The 24,837-nt window shown below is 35.9% G+C and overlaps 1 protein-coding gene and 1 long non-coding RNA gene across 2 annotated transcripts in view; one reads left to right on the top strand and one right to left on the bottom strand.

Annotated features, from left to right (window-relative positions):
• LOC140164732 (uncharacterized) overlaps nt 1–24,837 on the bottom strand; it is a 207,879-nt gene that overhangs the window by 123,195 nt on the left and 59,847 nt on the right. Inside the window, 1 exon segment of the mRNA XM_072188088.1 lies at nt 9,062–9,187. Coding sequence (XP_072044189.1) covers nt 9,062–9,187 — 126 coding nt within the window.
• On the top strand, nt 4,231–6,241 carry LOC140164731 (uncharacterized). Its single transcript, XR_011860566.1, has 3 exons — nt 4,231–4,357; nt 5,723–5,984; nt 6,138–6,241. It is a non-coding gene; the product is annotated as an uncharacterized lncRNA (long non-coding RNA).

Below are 24,837 nucleotides of genomic sequence, written 5' to 3'. Positions count from 1 at the left end.
CAGGGGTGGTGTGGATTTTAACTGGAATACTACCCAATTGAAACAGGCTTAACCAAAAACTTTACAGCCAATCCAACAGAAATTTTATTACAGTACTAAAACTTTCTTCCTATCATCACTATGACCAGTTTTAAGTGTCTCTTCATTATTTATTCATAGTAATTCAATATTATCTACCGATCACGATGAATAACAATCGCCTTTTAGTGCTCCTTAACGGAATTAATCAGAGAATCTATAACTATAGGTGTCGCCCCTCAATAGAGAGCTCACTGAATAACAAAGTCACCTAATCCATAAACAGAACTTGTGAATAAAAGATCATACAAACACACACACACACATATCGACTGCACAATGCCAGAAGTGGGTTCGTGCAATAGCTGCCATGTGTAGGTGAGTACAATATACTGTGTGTAAATTGCCAAATGTTAACAGGGCAGCCCTTGCACTTACCCACTTCTGGCACTGAGCAGTCGATATGCAAGCCAAAGCTGCCGATACTTTCAGAAGCAGCTGTCATGTGTAGATGAGTACAATATACTGTGTGCAAATTGCCAAATGTTCACAGGGCAGCTATTGCACTTACCTACTCCTGGCACTGAGATTTGCACACCAAAGCTGCCGACACGTTCAAAAGGCCATCTAGGACAAGTCTATTCATAATACGCGACCCTGTCATCCTCACATCAAAAACTCTAGCCGCCACGCTTGCCTATTCAACAGCCAGTATCAGATGTGCCTTATTATTGTGAGCATTTTGTTTATGCCCGAGTCTAGCGGCTTACTTGTTCTTTATTTATGCCTTCTGGTTTATTAACACCATAGACATGTTGTAAAAGGTCGCAAATCTTTTTAAAAAAACATACACAGGGATTTGTAGTTGACTTTGTAGCCGACTTTGGGTGTGCAATGTCGCACATCTGAAACAGGTACAAAAGAAGCCGATATATAAAAATGTAAAAAATATAGATATATAAACAGTTATACCACCGACTGATGGAACAATTGTTGGCAGTTTTTGAATCCTTCTGGATTGGTCAATAAACAGAAATCATAATAACACAATAATACATTCATAATTCAAACTCAATTTAGCAATCACAGGTCAACTGAAAGATAACACTGCCAGTATAGAGGTAGATTTACTTTTTGTCAGTCTGAATTCCACAGTACACATACAGTTTCTCGTAATTATGGAGTACTGGAAGTTTGGTAAATGCTGCAAAAATTCATTTTCTCCTAACAGAATTTATGAGAATTCTTGCACACACTCGGCACAAAATGTGCAAAAAATGATTAAAAGGGGATTTACGACCTTTTCATACACACCTATATTAAAGCAGCCAATCAGGAAAGCGCTTTGAAAAATAGTATGTGGAGTGCATTGATTGTGTATAATGTGCACTCCGTGTACCCATGTTCGCGTCACATAGAATTGAGTCATTTTTCGGGCGGGTTGATGCATTTATATTTGGCTCTATTTTCCAACATTTTTAGTGATGATTCTTTCCACATTTTAAAAGACGAAACATTTTAATCCAACACACAAATTATTGAAAAACACAAATTATTGGCTCACCCTGTACTTACATAAAAGTTGTCCAAGTTGAATATGTGTGGCCACACCAGAGAAGATGTTGTACCCTTCCCAGAATCCTTTGGAACATGACGCATCACCTCATTACTACACTCATATTACTTTGTACAGGTTCCCTTTGCTTTCGTGTTGAGAATAGATTGGCTAAACATGGGTCAATAGTCAAGAAATAAACACATTTTGCAAGTTCAGGATGTGCTCTGTTCATTGAGGTCCTATCACTCATGTTGCACTAGATAGCAAATAAGTACAGAAAACTATCTTCAGCAAAATCCACACCAGAGCCCGCAGACTCACATCAGTATCCGACCAGCATAAATCGGCTATCAGCGACCACGTAACTGCAACAAATCGGGCAACAAACCATATCATAGACTGGGAGTGGGAGGGAGTTAAAATCCTTCATCGCAAAGACACAGAAGTACCCCAGATGGATCAGAGAAGCCCTTTGGATAAGACGCAGAGGGGACAAAGTTATGAACAATGAAGGGGGCACCGCATTCAACCTAAGTCACACCTATGACCACATTATCCAGAGCACTTCTAGAAACACTCCATCATCTAGAAACACCAGCAGTGCATCTGGAATCACTCATACGTGATCAAGAGACCAGACCAGTTGGGTCTCGAAACGTCGTAGCTCCATAAAATGTGAGTACTGGATATGTTTCAAGAAATTTACTTTGTTAATCGATATGAACTATCCTGATGAATCTTTTCAAGAAGAGAGTACAGAAAATTGAAATGGAAGAAATGCATTGTGGGAAGTGTAAGGTATCTTCTCTGTGACCACACATAAACAGCATCTTCTTCAGGACACTGCACTCTGGGGTCCACCTGAAATCAATTTGAACCAATTGATTTTCATCCCTCTCTATTTGATGTCAATTGAATTGACATCACACAATTGGAAATTGTCCACTTCTCATCACAAGCCAATAATTAATAATACAATAAAAGAAAAAGCATGTTAAAATTGTCAATTGCATATGGTTAATCTCCATTCATGTGATAATTGAGTTAGACAACGAGGGTGTTCTGATCTATATCTGTAGCATTGCAGATGCTCCAAATTTCCCAATGTGTTGTAGTGGATAGGTGAAAATATCTCCTAATTGCAAAAAATTGTGCTTTTTTAGTTTGTGTTTTAGGACTGAAAATCGTGGATGATGCATGAAATTGCAAGTTTAAACAATCATTAAGGGGTGGGGTATGAACGTTTGGACAGTATTTATTGTGGGACATTAGAGCACATCAGACATATCGAATTGCATTCTGAATACGAAGAATGTCCTCCTGATATCAAATAATTTTGATTTTTTTGAAATTCGCAATGTAATACACATTTTATGGCAAATGATTAAAAATTGATATTTTTGATATTTAACAGTACTCAAAGTAAATTTTATAAATCTGATGATTTATACTTAAAGTGTATGTAGGTGGGATGAATAGCCGACGATCAATTGAAAATTTTGAGCTTTCGTATTGAAGATATGGATTTTTTTTCCAAAACACAAAAAAAAAATTAGTCTTTTGGGGAAAAAAATCCATATCTTCAATATGAAAGGTCAAAATTTTCAATTGATCGTCGGCTTTTCCTCCCAACTACATACACTTTAAGAATATGTCATTAGATTTATAAAATTTACTTTGAGGACTGTTATATATCAAAAATGTGAAAAAATATCAATTTTAATAATTTGTCATAAAATTTGTATTATATCGTGAATTTCAAAAATGAAAATTATTTGATATCAGAAAGACATTCTTCGTGCATTTAGAATGCAATTGATATGTCTGATGTGCTCTCATGTCCCACAAAAAATACTGTCGAACGCTTCATTCCAGATCCCTTAATAAAAGCATATTTTTTAGTGAAAACTCATACTTTTTTTAGTGAATTTATACAGTATGTGCAAGTCACTTTTTTTGTTAGTACTCTTCTCATCATGGTTGTCCAGGCCAAATCCTCTGACAACACTAAGGTTGATAGATTATAGATGATCTGGTTCTTTTCAATATCATATCCTTGCCTGCACCTGGGTCTTAATGCTAAAGGTGTTGTGAAGATTCAACACCTTATTTGAATGAAGACACTGTCATTGTGGCTATAGCATTCACACAACTTTTAATCCTAAATAAAATCAGGCCAATAAAATAAAATATTGGGTTGGCTTAACATGGAAAGAAAAAGACTGGGCCACATAAAATCAATTTTTTTTGGATGAATTGAATTTTTTGAATTTCATGAATTGGAGAGGTGTTTTTTTGTGTGGGGTGTGTTTTGTTTTGTTTTTTTATGCGTTTTTCCTTCAATGTAAAATTAGCATTGTTTAGTAGTTTCGGTCTTTTCCAACTGTGCTCAATGAAAACGATCCAGCTAAACATGGAGGCCGGTCGACTGCATATCCGTCTTTACACGCTTTTCAATACGGAATAAAGGCTAACCTCTTGTGACATCATCCAAGCAGCAAAGTTCATTTCCCATTGAAAAGCGTGTAAAGACGGATATGCAGTTTGCCGTTCTGCATGATTTGATCAATTGCTAAAAATTAACCTCAAAATTGACCATTTCAGCTTTTTTTTAAATTTTAGATCATATATCTTCCTTTATAACATCATTAGACACGATCGCATCTCGAACGTTAGAGGGCTCACTGCCGCTTTCGTGAAGTGAGCATGAAGGGTCGACAAACTTTTCAACGAGTCACATTTCCGATCGCCGCGGGAAAATTGCTTGTGAATAAATTCAAGGTAAGTCATTTATTTCATCATAAATTTCGTATCCGATGCTTGTTTGTAGTAAAGTAGTAATCGAATGAGTTATAAATACTCACGTTTTGGTTATAACTTGCGTGTAAAAATCAAAATTCGGCGGCATTGGTACACGTTAATGCACGGCCGAAACTTCGATGATACAGCTTGATTTCGCCATTCTAAATTCATTAAAACATTCATTTAAGTCACTTCTAGCAGAAATTTTTTTAAACATGCACTTGCTTTGATGTTTTCTGAACTTGAAAATCGATATTGGTTGTTTGTTAGTGAGTGCGATCATTGCGAAAACATGTGCGGTATGGACGTAGTGCAAAACGTAAATAACAAAATCATGAGGCTTGGGTGCTATATTGCATGTGTGTATGCTTTCAGCGTTGACCTGAATAACTGGCAACGTGAATGGCTTGCCTGGGAAATTACAATGCAACACGCATGCGCATCAAATCTGAACCAGCATTCAGGGGGTGTTAGTTGGGCGTTTAATTAGATTGCTTTTCTTTCCCACTTAAAAAAAAAATTTGATCCATGATTATTTTGATTATTTTATTTTTTATATGATATTTATTTATTTTTGCAATTTTCTGACTGATAGATTTATTATTTTTTCATGATATTTGGTTCTGGAGGATTTTTTTAGTTTTAGGCCTATTCTCAGGGTTGTAGCTAGAGTAGACCAGTTGAATGCCAGATTATTTTACTATCAAATTTCTGGCTCGGGGCACAATCTTTTTAGCTAACATGAGGGATCGGGAATGGGATAGGGGTATGCCCAAAATTTTTTTTTTGGTTTTTACTCTTTTTATAATTAATTTAAATTTTTTTAAAATTTTTTTTTAATTTTTTTTTTTTTTTTTTTTTTTTTTTAGCGACGGTCGCCGCCGGTCCGTGCCAGCTACCCCCCGACCGGCGGCTACAACAACCCTGCCTATTATTTTTAATCTCATTTTATTTATAGACTGATGAAAGCCAGGTCTATTTGCAGATCAGTATGTTTATTTATTTATTTAAATATTTTCCAACATATTTATTTTGTGATTTATATTATTTTGTGATATTGATGAAAGGACTTTTTGTTTGCATATTAGTTTTATTTATTTATTTTCCAACAAATTTATTTTGTGATTTATACTATTTTGTGATTTTTAATTTCAGTTTACTTATAAATTTGATGAAAGGACTGTTTGTTTGCAGTTTAATTTTATAAAATTTATTTATTCATTTAATTATTGTAGACTCCAAGAGGTATGTAATATTTCATTTTTCATTTGTTATCTATATTAATCACATCTTATTGAAGAAGAAATAAAGCAGTAACTTTTTTGTACCAACTTACCATTTCAGTTTACATATATATAGCACCTGACACTTGCCTGCCTGCCTGCCTGTTCCTCCCTCCCCCTTGATGATGATTGTAGACTCCAAGAGGTATGTAATATTTCATTTATCATTTGTTATCTATATTAATCACATCTTATTGAAGAAGAAATAAAGCAGTAACTTTTTTGTACCAACTTACCATTTCAGTTTGCATATATATCACCTGACACTTGCCTGCCTGCCTGTCCCCTCCCTCCCCCTTGATGATGATTGTAGACTCCAAGAGGTATGTAATATTTCATTGTTACAATTTAATTAAGAGTTCTCTACATGTTATTGTAAATGATAATTAAGTGCATTTCCAGTTTATATAATAAAGAATTACATTATTACATAATATGTATAATAAAGGTATCTCTTTTTCCCCTTCCAATCCCAGGATCTCTTAGTGAAATGGCATGATGCTGAAGTTAACGAATTGCAACATTTAATTATGCGCCTGTATACTGTGAAGCCTCTGTGACACATGGCAACATGGAACTTAGTTAAAGTAAATTAAATGCTTTTAAGATATAAACAAGGTTAAAAGCCATCTTGCTTCTCACATAAAGTTCCTGGAAAAAAAAGGAATGGAATCGACAGTGATTTTCATAGAAAATACATGGTAAAATGATACTGCATCTGTATTATTGTGTTAAATAATAAGTGACACATGGCAACATGGAAATGATTAAGCAGTATTTATACTAAATTAAATGTTATTTGAAGGTAAAAACCAGGTTAAAAGGTTTGTGGTATCTCCCATAAAATTCTGACAGAAAAAAAAATGGGGGAAAAGTAATTTTAATGCGCATTCTACGCATTTTAACGGGATTTTGGGCGGAAAATTTCAGAAATTTGGGTGTTTTTCCTCGAGATTGGGTGCTTTTTGGGTGCCAAATTAGTATTTATACAAAATGAGACACTCCGACTCCTAAAAATATCAAATTATCACAAGCAAATACCTCTTTGTCATATAGTTCCATTAAATATGTACTTTTTTCCTCAACAAATGATCATTTTGATAAATTACACTCAATTTTATGTGAGTATTATGTCCCTTATTGTACATTTTGGGCGGAAAATAATGGCGTTTTGGGTGCTAAATGACCTTTATACCAATAAAATACATATATTTGCCTTAAAAACGTGTTTTTGAGGTAAATATTGCACTGAAATCTACTGAAATAAATTGAATGACAATTGTTTGTGTGTATTTGTCTATATTTGTCAATATTTATCAGTATATTTGGTTTAAAATGGGATTTAATGACCAAAATTTCTGTTAAAATGACTCAATTGTTGACACTTCCGCCAAAATGGGTGTGGCATAAATGGGCGTGGTACGCATCTGGACATCTAGAGCTTTGATTGTCACAGTCAATCTAATGAACATGGTAGCTATTATTATATATAACCTGTTTTGAACCAATTATAAGTGATATTTAAGTAATAATTAGGTCCAATAAGTTGTAAAAACACCCATAAGGGCTTAAATTTGCCATAATATGTGCACATTTTTTAATCTGAAGCCTGTGTTAAAGTATAGGGCTATTCCACGACACTAAATTTAAGATAACTCGGCTATTTTTAACCCTAGGAGGGTGGTTGACCCCTCATTTTAAAGGGAATTTCAATATCTTTCCAAATATAGTAGTTATGTAATAATCAAACAAAGTTGAAATTTTTGTGAACATGCCTAACATCATATTTGACCATTTTAGCTTCAAAATTATGCCAAATTTGTGCATGTATTTGTTCCAGGAAAGTTATTCTAAGACTAGAGTGAAAGACGCTCCATCACTCTGCTTCACATATTTTACACCACACCAACCTACACAGTCCACCCCCCCCACACAAAAAAGAAATCTATGTCACTGCATGTGAGTGATCAAAGCATACTATTTACAGTGATTGAGATTATGCCTAAAGAAAATCACTGGTTTAATGTTTAACAAATAGAGTGGTTTTACTGTCTGCATCAGTCTCTCCAGTCAATGGCAATTACAGACGTGCACCTTTCTTCCGAGCCGCTCAGACCAACTTTGACATCACCGTATCTGTGACTAAGCTGACTGACGCATGCCGACATCCTCCGAACTGACTGAGGATTTGTTCAAAGGAAAATTGATTATTTATTTAATGAGATAATTTGTACTTTGATGGTGTCTCATTTGCGGCTGGTGGATGAAAAACTGGGGCGAGATGGAAACAGGTCATCCTCTTGCCTGAACAATCTGGTGGGTAATTTACACCATGTGCTGGGGGCTGTGCAATCATTATAAGCCCTGGGAGGATAAAATTGTTGGGGGGGCAAGAAATCTTTAGCGAGCTGAAAGGGGGGCAAGCAATTTTGGCCAGCTGAGAGGGGGGGGGCAAGTGATTTTGGCACACATTCATGGGGCGCCTAAATGCTTTAATATGCAAATTTTCCTGCCCGCTGCACTCGCAACATATATCTTTTTTTGGCATGTGTAAAGGAGGGGGGGGGCAAAGATTTATTGGCGGGCCGAGAGGGGAGAAACCAATTTTTGGCAGGCCGAGGGGGGGCAAGCGATTTTTGGTTCAGAATGTCAGCCATGTATTAATTGTTGTCCGAACGAGACAAAACAATGCATGATGAATGAAAAAATGGTGATGCCCACATGCAGTTTGTTGTCAGGGACCATTTGGGGTGAGAAATTATGCCAATGGTGCCATAAATGTTTAAGATGAAGAAGAAAAAAGTGTTTGTTAGATGAGGATAAACTATTCATCAATTCGGATTCTGAAATGGACAATGATGGTGCAGATAATAATGAACCTGGAAGTGACCATGAAATTTGAGATGTTTGGGTCACAACAGGGTAGGGGTTCAATTCCTGATGAGAGGGTGCCTGGCTACTAAAAATCGTGGGAAAAAATAAAGAGTAAGGAGCTTTGACCCTGACAAACAGTGTAAAACAAATATCCATTTTTAGCCAATCTAACATTGCCTCTGATTGGTCAATTACATGATATCTTCATTTTAATCACCAATCAGAATGAAGCTTTGCAAATAATTCACCCCTACTTTTTTGTGTGGTGAAATTATTCTAACAATGTTGCTGATTGGTCCAATTGATAATGAAAACTTCTTTTTGACCAATCGGCAGGTAGTTTTCATGGGGTTAAATTTCTTCTATAGATTGGAATGGTTTTCTTTTAAGTAGATAGTACATTGTAAGAGTACAGAAACAATAGATTTCTGCAAAATTAAAAATGTGATTTTCTCGAAATACATATTTTGTGAGATACCGATACACAGCACACCGTTATGTGAAACAGACAATAAATTACACTTACCTTTTCATATACTGTGGAACAGGGATTTGGATCTCGAAAATATGGTTCCAATTTCACCACGCCCACCCATCCATATTCGTAAAGATCTTCATCTTCGTTGGAATTGCATAAGCCCAGAGGATGCACCTAAAAGAAAGATAAAAACATGAAGAGAGAAGTTAAAATAATGCCAACAATACTTGCAAAAAGAAATATTTTGAGTACAGCTTGTCAAAAATCAGAGATGTGTACCCGGATTATGGATACCTTCAACCCTGACTAAGGGAGGATGGGGACCAGGAGTCCTACCGTCACTGGCGTATACCATCCCAATTCATTCAAATAATATGCACTGGATGATTCTAAGTAGTATCATAGATTCTATGGTAGTATACATATTTTGTAAAAGCAGGGTCTTTTGAGGAGAGCGAGAGCAATCACTCTCTACTGCTCTTCTTAAATCTGATATAGGAGAGTGATTTATTGCTCTCCTTAGTTGACCAGTCTCTCCTTACATTATATTATAAATGCTCTAAACAGCTCCCCTTGAAGGCTCCAGAAGAGCAATTTTTATGCTCTCCTGCAAATTCCAAAAGACAGTCCCTGTTAAAAATGAATTCAGCTTGCCAATTTAGTCACTTTGGTAAGGCAAAAAATTGTCTGTGTCAAAGGTCAATCTGGATTCCATCCATCTGCCTGTGCAACAATCCATCAACAAGTATTTTTTTCTTAATTGTTACCTTTTTGTTGGGAATAAAAAAGCTCAATTATTAAAAATATATTTTAATTGCTCAATCAATTCATGTTCAAATATTAATTCATGAGAATAAATATTTCATTAAATCAGCACCTGCCTTACTATTAGCCTTCAATGCCTACTGGCACTGGGCTGTTCCATTCAAAAACCACACCCCCACTGTGGAAGATTTTGGAATATCAACCAAATTCAACAAATTATTCCAAATCCAACCATTTTCATTCATTAAGAGAGGAAGAGGTGTGAAAGATTTTGGATTTCCAATTCTAAACAAACTTTTTATTAATTTTAACCATTTTCACATAGCGAAAAAAGTTTACAACTGTATTGACCATAAGGTATTCTGGGATTGAGATAACAATAAAATCTACTGCAGAGGGTGTGTGGACTTCACATAGAATAGCCCATTTAGGCTATAGTAACACACTGCAACCAGTCCACAAAATGAGCGCACATTTCACTATGGACCACAAGAGCCTCATCCCAATGGCATAGTCTAATAACCTCAATTACATAATCATAGTGCAAAATTTGACCTCAAGTTGCAGAGTATGAGTTTTTGTACCCAAATCTTCAAAGGTCATTCAATGAATGTACACATGTATTGGGGTTAAAGAACTGTTCCCCTGATAGATGAGCATGTTGTGGATCATAGCATTTGCGTCAAACAATAGCAGTCATTGACAACTCGGATAGCGCCGGAAACCTGTGCACAGTAGCTCTATACAAATATGATTTAATTAAATAACCTAATTTTTTATATAAATAAAAGGAATATGATTTTGTTAAAATAAAAACTGCCTGGAGCAGGTTATCAATCTGGTTAAATCCCAGCTGTGTAATTTGTACAAGCACTATGGACCACAATAGCCTCATCCCAATGGCATAGTCCTATAACCTTAATTACATAATCATAATTCAAAAGTTGCAGAGTATGAGTTTTTGTACCCAAATCTTCAAAGGTCATTCAATGAATGTACAAATGTATTGGGGTTTAAGAACTGTGCCCCTGATAGATGAGCATCAGTTGCGGATCCTAGCGAAGGGAGGTAGAAAAATATTCAACTGTAAATGCTGAATGGTTTTATTACGACTCACTTACGTAATTCTCTTTTGTGCAGGATTCATTACACGCAGTCATCAAATTCAATATATCTAGAGCAAGATGTACTTATGAAATCCAATTGTATAAATTAATCTTGTGAAACATTTTACAGCTTCTTTAAGGGATCTAAAATGAGCGTTTATTGCATTTCGACAGTATTTTTTGTGGGACATGAGAGCACCTCGGACCTATCGAATTGCATTCTGAATACGAAGCATGTCTTTCTGATATCAAATAATTTGCATTTTTTGAAAATCACAATATAATACAAATTTTATGACAAATTATAAAAAATTGATATTTTTCAAATTTTTGATATATAACAGTACTCGAAGTAAATTATATAAATCTAATGACATATTCTTAAAGTGTATGTAGCAGGGAGGAAAAGCCGACGGTCAATTGAAAATTTTTACCTTTGATATTGAAGATATGGATTTTTTTCCCAAAAAGACCTAATTTTTGGTGTTTTCAAAAATATCAATTTTCAATGATTTGCCATAAAATGTGTATTAAATTGCAATTTCAAAAAATCAAAATTATTTGATATCAGAATGACATTCTTCGTATTCAGAATGCAATTCGATATGTCTGATGTGCTCTAATGTCCCACAATAAATACTGTCCAAACGTTCATACCCCAGCCCTTAAGGTAGGCCTGCTAAGAATACGCGATTTTGGAGGCCAAAAAACGCAACCCGATTTTCCAAAAAACGCAAAAATCCATGATTTCCGCCAAAAACGCAAAAATCAAAAAAAAAAAAAAAAAAAAATTTTTTTTTTTTTGCTATTTTTAATTTTTTTTTTTTTTTCGTGGATTTGGAGAGTCCCTGGGCCTAACATCAAGTGCTACCATCATTAAAAAAAAAAGAAGAAAAAAAAAAAATAAGAAAAAAAAAAAAAAAAAAAAAAAAAAAAAGCGTTTTTTAAAAAATATTTTATGGATTTAGAGAGTCCCTTGACCTAGAGTGAGGTACTGCAATCATTTGTGGTTGATTTTAAAAAATTGGAAAAAAAGATACAAAAAAATTACAAGTTTGTATCCAAATGGGACGATTTGTAACTTGTGTTCACTGCATAGTCTATTGAAGATATAAAAATGCACAAGTCTATATCTTAGATAGATTTTGAAGTGAACACAAGTTACAAATTGGACCCATTTGGATACAAAGTTGTAATTTTTTTGTATCTTTTTTTCCAATTTTAAAAAAAAAAAGTTTTTAATGATGGTAGCACTTGATGTTAGGTCCAGGGACTTTCCAAATCCACAAATTTTTTTTTTTTTTTTTTTTTTTTTTTAGATTTTTCAAAATGTCAAAAAAGCATAATTGGAGCCAAAATACGCAAATTGCGGCGCAAATAACGCAATTATGTATTCTTAGCAGCCCTACCTTAAGGACTCTAGTAACAACATTTGCACAATATTTTTTCTGGGACATGAGAGCACATCAGACATATTGAATTACATTCTGAATACGAAGAATGTCCTTCTGATATCTTTTTGAAATTGGTGGCGTGTCCAAAATTTATGGCAAATTATTAAAAATTGATATATTTTTTATTTTTCATATTGAACAGTCCTCGAAGTAAAATTTATAAATCTAATGATATTTACTTAAAGTGTATGTAGCTGGAAGGAAAAGCCGACGATCATTTGAAAATTTTGACATTTCGTTTTGAATTTTTAGGTGTTTTGGGAAAAAAATCTAGAATAGGAAAGATTAAAATTTTCAAATGATTGTCGGGTTTTCCTCCCAGCTACACACACTTTTAAAAGTACATAATTATCATTAGATTTATCAATTTTACTTGGAGTCTATTCATTCAGAGTAAATGATATACACCTTCAAAAATGCCATACTATGATGCATAATACAAAATTGTGCTCTTTTACAATTTTCCACATGTGTAAATCCAGCTCTGGCTTGATGACGTGCATCCTGTAATGTGAGGCGATTCTCCTCCAAACCTGGAGCCCCCTCATCTCCATCTTGGTTTATTTGCTTCATAACAACAAGAAGAGCCATCCGTTGACCAAAGGAAACAGCCAAGGTCCATATCTCCATTTGTTCTGCATACATCAATCTTATACTAGAGATCTGTCAACTTAACCCACTAATGTTCAGTTTAAAATGCTTATTTTTATAAAGCCTGAATAAAAAAAGAGTGAACTCAGACTTGTGTAACTTATTTGCAAGTACCAGAAAAACTGAAAAAGTAATAGAAAGTCTTGTAATGTCTGTTTCAATACCTTGTGCCTTTGTGTAACATTAACAGTCATACTCACACAAGTATACTAGCGTATCTGTGAGACTTGTGTGACTTTTCTTGTGTGTCTTTTTAAGTATGACGGACATCTTGTGTCTTTTTTTCATCTTGTGTGTCTATTTTTGTGTTATTGCTTTTCTTCAAAAATATCCTCTTTACCCCCCCCCCCCTGAAAGCCCTGCTTCTGTTTCTAGACAAGAAAAAATGAAATGACACACAAGCATGTTTTGTACAAAAAAAACCCACACCCACAAGCATAGCATAGTGAGAACATTATGTATGCACTGACACACACAAAAAGCGCACAACATAATAGGCCTACATACCACAATAAACCATTGCAGCCATGATCAGCTCCCTGAGTTCTTGTATGGGTAACCGAGACAATACAGTAAGCAGTTTAAGTTCCTTGGCCAGGGAATTTTAAGTCAGCTCAATTGACTGCTCAGTGCCACAAGTGGGTAACTGCAATGTGTAGTTGCCATGTGTTAGATGAGCACAATATACTGTGTGTAAATTCACAGGGCAGCTATTTGCACTTACTCACTTCTTGCACTAAGCAGTCAAATTATTTCACAAGAACAAACAGGGTGCACCAGCTGCACCTGGGTTTGAACTGGCATCGCCTAACATCAATGCACTGGAATCATCAAACTTAAAGACTGCTCACAAACTTCTGTTATCTGTTTTTAATTTACTTTTATTATGTTATATTTTTTTATTAATATTTACTCAAAGTAATAAAAATGCAGCAAAACAATTTCGACATGCTTACCTATTCTTGATATTATAATGTAAATAATAATTGAATTTATAATGCACTGAAGTACTCCATGCCCTTGATATAAGAAAGTTAAACAGTTAATTCAAAGCATAATTTTTTCACCATGTTTGCAAATTATGAAAACATGTTTTTTTTTTTTCAACAATTTCTTCCAAATGCAAGTAAACAATAATTAACAAGCTTCAACTGCCTTGAAGATTCAAAAATATATTCATATAGTTTAATTTATTTATTTATTTATGCCAACATAGACTACAACCCGGACAGACGCTTTGCATGCGCTTTTCATGCTATGACACTGCATTTCATCTTCTCTGTTGCAGTTTCTGCTCAATTTTCGGGGCTAATTATTTTTTTCTACATACATGTATTATCTTTGTTGCACATTACTGCCAAGAAAAAGCTATGCAAAATGGGCTGTTCAAGTTGAAATCAACCCCCTGTAGAAGATGATACTATCGTAGTTGCTATCACGATTCCAGTTACTGAATTATGGTCAATCTAGTTGGACTTTTATAAATGTTGAATTTCAGCTGAAACCTAATAAAAATATGGAAATCTAATAAGTTGAATTTTACCCCCTCTGGTCCAAATTTAAGAAAATATGTATTGTTTGGATTTATAACAAAATTTTCTACACCTTTTCCACTTTGTTTTGATAAAAAAATGGTTGGATTTGATCTCAAAATCTTCGAGGGGAGAGGAGAGGGGTCAAATGGACTACATACCTTGCCAACACTGGGAAGTCAGAAATAAGAACACATTTAGGCCAAACTTCTATCCAATCATTATCCGCCAGACATTCATAGACATTGTGGTTTTTTAGGATACTGAAGAGGCTACTTTATGTGTCTACATGTAAATCATCAAAACTAGTGGAGAAATACTGGGGATATTTTTTACCTCCAAAAACTTTCAAATGTCCATTACTGCTGTAGACAAAAGTAAAGCTGTATATCCCCTGCACATCCAAGATGGCCACTATGGTATGAGCGGCCATCTTGGGATGTTCAGTGAATGTTTACAAATTTAATACCTGTATTTGAGGAATGAGGAATAATTATTTGAAATGTTTATAAAATAATTGTACTATATCCCCTTACCTGCATCCATGATGGCTGTAAATGTACATTCTCTTGGCGTATTTATGTGCCGTAAGTGAAAAGACATTAGGATCCACAACATGCTGATCTATCAGGGCACAGTTCTTTAACCCCAATACATTTGCACGTTCATTGAATGACCTTTGAAAATTTGGGTACAAAAACTCATACTCTGCAACTTGAGGTCAAATTTTGCACTTACAGTGTTTAATTGAGGTTACTGAACTATGTCATTGGGATGAGGCCATTGTGGTTCATAGTGAAAGGTGTTAAAGTCCAGCTTTCTAATCATGATGGCCAATCATCTGTCCTTATTCAAGACAATATTGCTACGAGCTTATCTGCATCTGTCATAGCATATTTTCCCATTGTGTAATTATCTTTTACATTAATGCAGAGACACGTAGTGGTATGCAAAATTTGTAGGGACTTGCCTCCAAGAATAGGAAAGTGGTCCCATAATTACCGTATTGGTCCGAGTATAGTCCCACCCGTTTTTTAGGTGAAAATTTTCACAATTAGGGGGTGGGATTATACTCGAATACTCGGTTTTGGAGTGTCCCTGGACCTAGACCTAGATGCTAGGATCATTCATGGTTGACCTAAAAATAAAAAAAAAAAAAAAAAAAAAAAAAAAAAAAATTTCAAGATGTTTTGTATTTTTAATACAGCTCAACTTACCATACTTTGCCTAACCAGACAGTCCATGCCAAAATTGTTACTACACCTTTACATTTCATCAAATCTCTTTTTGATGTCTGTCATTTTGAACATCCCACTTGAAAGATGTATGCTATGTAGAAACTTTATTTTGCAATTTCATAATTTGCATATTATTAGCATATTTGCAAGAAAAAACATGAAAATCAATAAATACCTATATTTTCACAATTTCAATATTTTATTAGAAATTAAGCATGTAGGCCGTTTGTTATTACTTGATGAATGAAGCTGTTAAAACAGATTTTGATATTTTTGCTTATTTTTCCTTTTTTGCCCCAAAATGTGTAAAAATCAACATTTTTTGGATGACCTATATTTTCTTTGAATATTTATCAAATTTCTTAATTTAGGTATAATACAGTGCAGAAAAAGATGTCAAAAAAATCTGTTAAAACAGATTACCAATAAATTGTTCCATTTTCCATTTTGGGTTAAATACTCAATTTTCATGCGCGGGATACTTGAAACATAAAATGAAAACATGTCCATTGCACTTTTTCCTCGAGATGTACTATATATCAAGGTTACGGATATATTATAATCCCTAAATCTTCACTGATCCATCAAGACACCTATTGTTATGAATGATCAATGAAGAGGTTCAGAACTGGGCTACTAATGGTCTGTCAAGTATCTATAGTTATTTTCATGACTGTGTCAACTCAAAAATCATGCAAGGTCGAATGTAGGAAAAGTATGATCAGTTGAGCTGTATGAAAATTGATAATTTGTATTCATGTCATACTCTATTAATGATTTCAAAATGTATTGAATTTGAATGCATTTGAATCATAATAGACTATGACATGAATACAAATTATCAATTTTCATATTAAAAATACAAAACATCTTGAATTTTTAAGGTCAACCATTTTTTTTTTTTTTTACAATTTCTGGAATTTTTCAAAAATGGGGGTGGGATTATACTCGAACGTCTGGGACTATACTCGGACGAATACGGTATATCAATTTTAAAAGAAAATTCACATTTTTATTACTAAAGGCCAGATTTTTGTTTAAGTATAACACAATGTGAAAAAATTTTAAAATAAAATTGGCTCCAGTTGGGTAAAATTGTGGTCTTTTTTTACAAAACATTTAAAAAAATCATTATTATTATACCATTTGCAGCACATCCCATATCCCCCTGCCCCGGGACTGCCGGGAGTAGAACAATCCAAGCATTTGCACATTTGTGAATGACCAGTAGTTTTGTGCAAAATTGTACCTCACTGAAAAACCAAGATAAGCACAAATAAAAGACACCTTGAACCTGAGGTACAATGTAATTCACTTTACTATTGTTTGTGCTACAATAGAAAAGATCTAATTTGGAAGGAAATTTGCTCTCATTTGCAAGGAGTTGCAAAAAAAAACACACATTTTTTCCCACGAAATAAACATATCATGCCAGATTTTGCAAACAGTTGTGCAATGTTCTTGTAAACAAGCATGCTTCAGCCATGAGGTTCAATAACTTCCCTTTGTAAGAAGCGCAATATCTACTTGATCAAATTACTTAATAGGATAAACTACACATGATGAGATCGGAGATATTCATAGAGTGGGTACAAAGTATACACAATATTTTTACTGGCGGCAAAATTCTGCTTCCTCTCTGCTTCTTGGGAATCCGTGTTGTCCTTAAGGATATATGGGGACACTCAGGATCTGAAATATTAATCATTTTAACCGACATTTGTATAAAGCATGATACAACTATGACAAGTGAGCTGAAGACAAGAGTGCAAAATCAGGTGGTTTAACGCCATAATGTATGATTTCCATCAAATTTTTATTATTGATTTTGTCCTCAATAAGCCTGCAGAGTAAAAGTAGCTTCTTAAAAAAAGTTTTTAACAGCAAAATAGCTCGCCATCAGCTATGGCAGGGCCTAATATTTCAACGAGAATCACAGAATCGATTCTCGTAATGATTCTGCTAATGATTCGGTTGCGAGAATCAATTTTTCTCATTGTATCATACAGGAAGTGCAGTGATGATGGATTTTGATTCTCGTAAACAAAGACAAAATCTAGCACCTATAGGAAAATTTGTGGATAATTCGGGTCCTACCCAAAGTGCAGAGAAACAAATGACTTTCTTCCGAAGGGTCTATAGCTATCCAATCCTATTTCTGGATCATAGCAAAACCCATTTAATAAACCAATACTGTTGCTACATGCCTGACAGAGACCTCTGTTCAGTTCCCCCGAATGGAGTCTGATTAGGAGTGTAAGGTGCAGGCGTAGCCCGCACTGCAAGCAGCTTGCCACAAAGACCCTCACGGGTGGGGTCCAGGGGTACAGGATGAAATTCTACCATAATTATGAACTGGATGGAAATTTAAGTTAGAATAGATTTTGTCCATGCAATTTAGTGATCGTGACAGCCAGCATCTGACATCAGTTTTAAGCTTTAATTTTATAACTACGATACGGCATGGATATTCTTGCATTTCGGTCACTTGTGCTTTTTCGTTTTAAAAACAATTATGGGAGCCATATGTAGATGACCATCTATTTCATACAGACAATACAGGATAGGCCTATATTATAGTATCCTCCATACACCCTTACTCTGCATTCCACTGATAATCATCAGCAATTACTAAATGACTTGGCAGTGTACAACAAACAGCAATTTGCCAACCCGATTTACTATAAAAGCCGCCATGCTTTCATGTCTATTCAATCACATACAACCAATTTTTTCTAACCTTTCCTAACCCGCACGTTTTGTTGATTTTTATCTCAAATCCAGGCGGTAACAGTTCTTTGAATCATTTTAAGCTCTATGTCATGCATATGGCTTACATTATTTTATATCCAGAAACTCTTGAGTGCAGAGACTTAAGTTTACCTAAAAAAACTAACGATACAATTGTTTTAAAAATCATTTTACTCGAGTGGGAAATCTGAAGGATCTTCCCACACAATTAGACTAAGCTTGATTAACTTCTCTTAAAATATGATATTGAATGGAGTTTAAAAAAATAATGTGGCACAATTTTGAAAATTGGGTTAATAATCTTCATTGTCACTTTCACCTTTTGAAGTTTGCGGTGCATTCTTGTCAGTGGTTGAAAATCGTAAGGATCTTTATAACTTCCTGCTAAGATTAAGCTTGATTGACTTTTCTTTAGATGGTATTGCGATGAAGTTTTGAAAATTATGTTACATCTTCATTTTCGGTGTACCGCATAGCGGTAACCACCATATATTAGTGCATGTTACTATACTAGCTTTTTACTGTCACTGCAGATCAAAGTTTGCTGAAGATCCCATTTCTCTTTCAGATACTTGCTTTATGTGGTTCTGTGGTGTGCTTTATCTATGTACCTTATTAGCATAGCCTTTGTAATTTTCTTGTAGCTTTCTTAAGCTTACTCCATAGAGAAATGATACTCGAATTAGGTGACCTGTATTTCTTGCCAATTGTTAGTCCTTTACCACTTCCACAAAATGAAGCCTGTACGATAAATTTACCTGATGGAAAATGGCAAATAACTAACATTAACAGTAACACTATCCCTAACCATAACCCTAAAAATCTACCCCTAAATCCTAACCTAACCCTAAATTCTAACCTAACCCTAAATCTTGACCTAACCTAAAATCCTAACCTAACACTAAATCCTAACCAATCCTAAATCCTAACTTAACCTTAATCCTAACTAACCCTAAATCCTAACCTAACCCCAAATCCTAACCTAACCTAAATTTTAACCAACCCTAAATCCTAACCTAACCCTAAATCCTAACTAACCCCAAATCCTAACCTAACCCCAAGTCCTAACCTAACCTAAATTTTAACCAACCCTAAATCCTAACCAACCCTAAATCCTTACCTAACCCTAAATCCTAACCTAACCCTAAATCCTAACCTAACCCTAAATCTTAACCAACCCTAAATCCTAACCTTACCCTTAATCCTAATCCACACCATATCATTACCCCCAAACATGCACAAATGTGTTCTGCTCTCCCCCATGGCTCATCTGGTAACGGTGGGGCAAGTGACTTGGCTGCACTAGCCTGTCCGGTAAAAAATGCCCCGACCAGCTACATGTATCTTATTATATTGGAAACCCTCTTCACCAGGTCACTTGTGCCTGGCCAAAGTTTTGTCAGCATTTATCTCCTAGATTTAAGCTGTTAATGTCTAGATATTTAAAAAATATAGTTGATGTGATTTTTGTTCAACTTGAGCAATAAGACATTCCCACTCTTAATTTGTTTCTCTCTCTCCGTACAATGCATCATATAGGCCATATGGGAGACCAGCCCCTGGCCCACATGCAGCCCTCGACGACTTCCAAAGTGGCGACTTCACCAGTACGGGCAGACAACCAGGATATTGTCAAGCTTTAGCCAAAACCAGGCTTAAAACAACATTGTTTAGCATCATAGTCTACTGTCTACTCAAAATTGACAAATCTTTCATCAAAATTAAGTACCTAATTCAGAAACCGATACACTTAATTTGATACTCACAGCTTATAAACGAGTAAATTATCAGACAAACTTGATACACAGTCTATCCTTTTAACTATGGGCATTATCTCTGTTAAGGTTAAACAAAGTGTTGAAGGGCTTTACCTCCAGAAAAAATATATTATTACCTTATACGTAAGAAAATATGTCTACTTATCATGTGAAATAAAAAAATCCGAAAAAAATGTGTGAAAATGTGTTTTAGCCTATTTTTAGCTCTTGTCAAGCACTATTATTCGATTTGTTTACAAGCGCCAAGCAACTGTCGTCTAGGAGAGTGATTGACATCTTTATTATTAGAGAAGAATGGAATCTGTATAGTTCATGAATATTCATGTAGTATTTATACAACCTGTATCCCAGCCATTTTGCTTAGCTATCATAATCGTTCATATACAACGCCCATATGATCCATGGTGTTAAACTGATATTCAGCAACTTTATATCTCTCGATCTTTGCGATCCGAAATATTGAATTTCAACTTTAGGCACATCTCTAGCAAGATAATTAAATACCTGTCACAAATAGAGGTCTTGAAATGTTACTTGCAACGTTAAAAATGTGAATAGAGAACAAATCGGGTTCAAACATGCTTCAAAAATATGGTAATCGCGTAAGGTAATTGTCAACGCCTACTACCAGAATAGCGGAAGAGGGCAGACTTCATAAGGGAGTGTTCATAATATATTTTAGTGGGGACAAAGAATTTGGAAATTATTTCGGAAATTTCCTGGGTTTTTGGTTTTGTTTTTTTATTTTATCTTCCTGTTCGGGTGTTTCGGTTGGCACATTTTCGTGTCATTTTCATGCACTTCACAGGAGTTTTTTCGTGGCTTCTCTGTAGCTGTCGTGTGTCTTTTTCCCCACGTAGGCCTACAGGGTATAAATAATAAATGAATAATAATATATGAAAAAAAGAATCTGGAACGTCAACGTAAAAAAACAAAACAAAAACAAGACAAACTGTACCCTGCTAAAAATATCAACCCCTATCCTCTCTGAGAATAAAAATAATAAGACTCCAACCTCACCTGCAAAAAATATTTTTTCGGGGATAATTTGGGATAAGTTCGGGCCTATTTTATTGCGACAATTTTCAAAATATATAAGGTGAAATCTGATTATGCGTGGGGATGTGCGGCAGATTTGGGGTGCATTTTCAGCCATTTAGTTTAGACTCTGTTGTATTTTTAGCCATGATTTTATTGACCCTCAGTGTCTTGAAAATTAGGTTTAAGAAGGGTATTTTTCAATGATTTTCTCGAAAAAGTAAAAATTTATGAAAACTTTCAGTCCAAAAGTTGATACAATTTTGGGTCTGTTTTATTCAAATTTGGTTTAAAATCGTACCGTAGTTTTTCGGTCACAGCCTCACATCCTTACCCAAACCAACTTGAGAAGGTTCCCCGGGGTGTGTGCAAATTTGCAATTTATAGGCCTACACTCATCATTTAAGCCTAAAATCAAAGTGTTAATACCATTAACACTACCATAGCCCGCTTTTGTCGTGATGACTGGCTTCCAAAATGTAGGCCTATTTTAAATTATAAATCTGGTCCCGCTAGAGGTGTGTTTTTACCCGGAGGTCTCTCCCTCGGGTTCGTGGATGTGCCACAGTTTTGGGGTAGGCCTACCTTTTCAACGACTATGATGGGTGGGTTTACAGCGAAGACCAACTTTTGGGCGCATTTTGGCAAAAGTGCCCAATAAAAAAGCGTCAAATTAGGCCAAATGTGGGTGACTTTGATCCCCGCGGCACAAATGTTTTGAAGAGACCCGCCCGAGGTGTTTTTATAAAAAAAAATGGTCGGGCCTGCTAAAAAAACCTCCCGGAATCAAGCCTGGGTAGGCATACCAAAATGCCTTGAGACCCCCCCCAACCCAGCGCCGGGACCTCCATGACATGATATTCTCCATGAGTCCACCAGAAAATATAACATTTTGATAGGCCTACTAGACCTAGGCCTATATTTGTCTGTAAACCTTTCTTGTAGTTGGCTACAGCAGTGTCTACCGTGATGACAGTAGCGTAGCTGCCGGGGGGGGGCAATTGCAAAATTGCCTATTTGGGCCCCGCCCCTAGTGCAAGGAAAAAAAAAGAGGGAAAGAGGGGGGGAAGAGGAAAAAAAGAGAGGGTGAGAGGAGGGGCAGAGAGATGGGGAATCCAAACGATATGCAATCCCGGTATGCAATACAGCTCAATAGGCCTACCATATACGATTATTATCAATAAGCCTGGCAAAATTGTCTATTTGGGCCCCGCCCCAGTGGGAAATTTGGTGGATTTGGGCCCCGCCCATAGGGCCTACAGTCTTGCCCCTCCTGGAAAAAATCCCAGCTACGCCGCTGCGTGATGATGTTGCAAAGTTGCGGAAGTTCATTCATAAATTTTCCATTTCCACTCGACAACAACCGGGACAACAACAGGCCAGCACGCAGCCTGCAGTAGCTAAATCCCGAGCTAATCAGAGACATGTGCGTTTCTCTTTCAACAGAAAATATGTGACCATGTGACTGACACGATGTACGCTTCAAATAATTATGCTCTCGGCGTCGAAAGTATGATAATGGCAAATATTTATAATGAACACTCCCTTATTTAGCCACACCTCAGTTCCTTTCTCGGGTTGCCTGGTATATCAGCAAAATCCTACACCTATCGCCTTCCCTTGGTAAAATCCCTGATAAAAACTCGTGATATTGAAATTGAATTTCAGCGCCAGAACTTCCGTCATTCTAGCATCATGGATGGATATGCAGTGGCGCCCGCTAGGGGGGGCAGTATTTTTCCCCAATATGTTTTCTTTCCCACCCAGTTTTTAGGCAAAATCCCCACAATTATGTAATTTTCCACTTTTTGCGGCAATTTAGTGCAATGATTTCCAAGTGCCCCGTCTCAAATTCACTTCCCCCCCATGCCCCGCGAAAAAAATTCTGGTTCCGCCACTACGGGTATGGCCATAGCTAGGGGGCTTTCCCACCCACCCCCAGTTGCCCTTGGTTATGCTGGACGTGCGGTATGAGAAATTTAGAGCTTGTTCAATTCCACCAATTTTAGAAATTTTAAAGGTATATACAGTGTATATAGCCTATTAAAACGGATCACAGTCAAATAAAATATCGTAGGCCTAATAATTTTACCAATGGCATTTATTGAGCTGCTCCTATGGTTTAATATTGATATTATATAATTGAGCTCCTTGTCAAGCTCCTGAGTACAGGGACTAACTGAGCTCCGCTATTTTCAGAAATGAAGGCCTGGCCTTAAATGAATAATTAAGATTGAGGCAGCCTTTTGTTTCATTTTACAGAACTTTTTTAATCCCCAAAATTAGTGGGGTTTTTTTAATGGGGAGTAGGCTTTTAAAACGAAATTCAAATTTGGCAATATTTTCCATTGCTTAACTAATTGATCTGCGTGAAAATTCCTAAACATGTGGCCAGAGCGGGATGAGTGGTATAAAAATCTTAACTTGTGAGAAAGGGCGTAGGCCTAGGCCTATGGGGTTGTAGGCTATGAGGTTGTGGATCACGAAATGCCCCTTTAATGTGTGCTAGGTAGGCCTAAAGTCATTCTTCCTCCCTTTCGACATGCCAAAATTTATTCCCTCCCCCGGCCCCGGCTTGCAAAAATTGCGTTCTCGAAATCGAAAGGCTGTGCAATCAGTAGGCCTACCGGTAGCCTACTAATTATAAGCCAAAATTTCCAAGCGACTCGCTAAAAATCGCTTGCCTCCCGTCTCGACCAGCCAAAAATCACTTGTCCGCACCCCCTGGACTGCCAAATTTTGTGGCCCCTCCTTGGCCTGCCGAAAATGCCCCACCCCTTTGCATAGGCCTAGGCCTACGCCTATATGCCAATTTTTTGGGATCCCCAATTTTCATACCCATACCTTAAATGGATTTCTAAATATCTACCTGTTGCAAGCGCAGCAAGCATGAAAATGTGCACATTTTTTTTCGCCCCTAACTACCCCCCCAACATTTTCCCCCCATGCACCAGGTTCATTGGCGCTAGATTTTAAGCTAGAAAATACCTAAATATTTTAAAATCCAAACTCGCAACACCACTTTATCGGGCAAATAGAGCCCGTCAGTATCACGTAAACAGCGTGTTTTAAAAAAAAAATGAGAGTGTCACTTTTGTCCAAAAATTTCGAATTTTGGCCTTGAGCAGCGACAATCAGAGGTAAGAAAAACACAGTATGACGCAGCTTGAAATATAGAATCACTATATCAATTTTGAAGTTTGTACTTCAAAGCACAAGCCAAACGAGGTGAAATGGTTCTAAAAAAAATTGATTTCGCTGTATCTTTTTATCGCGAAACTAGACAATTTGACAGCAGCGAGTCGGAAAAATAGCAAATATCTCAATTTTCTGCTATCGAAATAAAAATTTAAATAGCACCTGCATATAGAAGAGGGTTTATAGAAATAATGTAGGTCAGAATTTTGTCTATGAAATCGCGTGCACGAATTGTTATTACTGGTTACAAAAGCGACATACAAGTGGAGGCCATTTTACTTCAAATTCGCAAACATGTAAGCTTACTAAAACA

The sequence above is a fragment of the Amphiura filiformis genome, chromosome 11 (assembly GCF_039555335.1).
Source record: "Amphiura filiformis chromosome 11, Afil_fr2py, whole genome shotgun sequence".
Taxonomy (NCBI): Eukaryota; Metazoa; Echinodermata; class Ophiuroidea; order Amphilepidida; family Amphiuridae; genus Amphiura; species Amphiura filiformis.
This window is presented reverse-complemented; position numbering and strand designations above follow the sequence as displayed.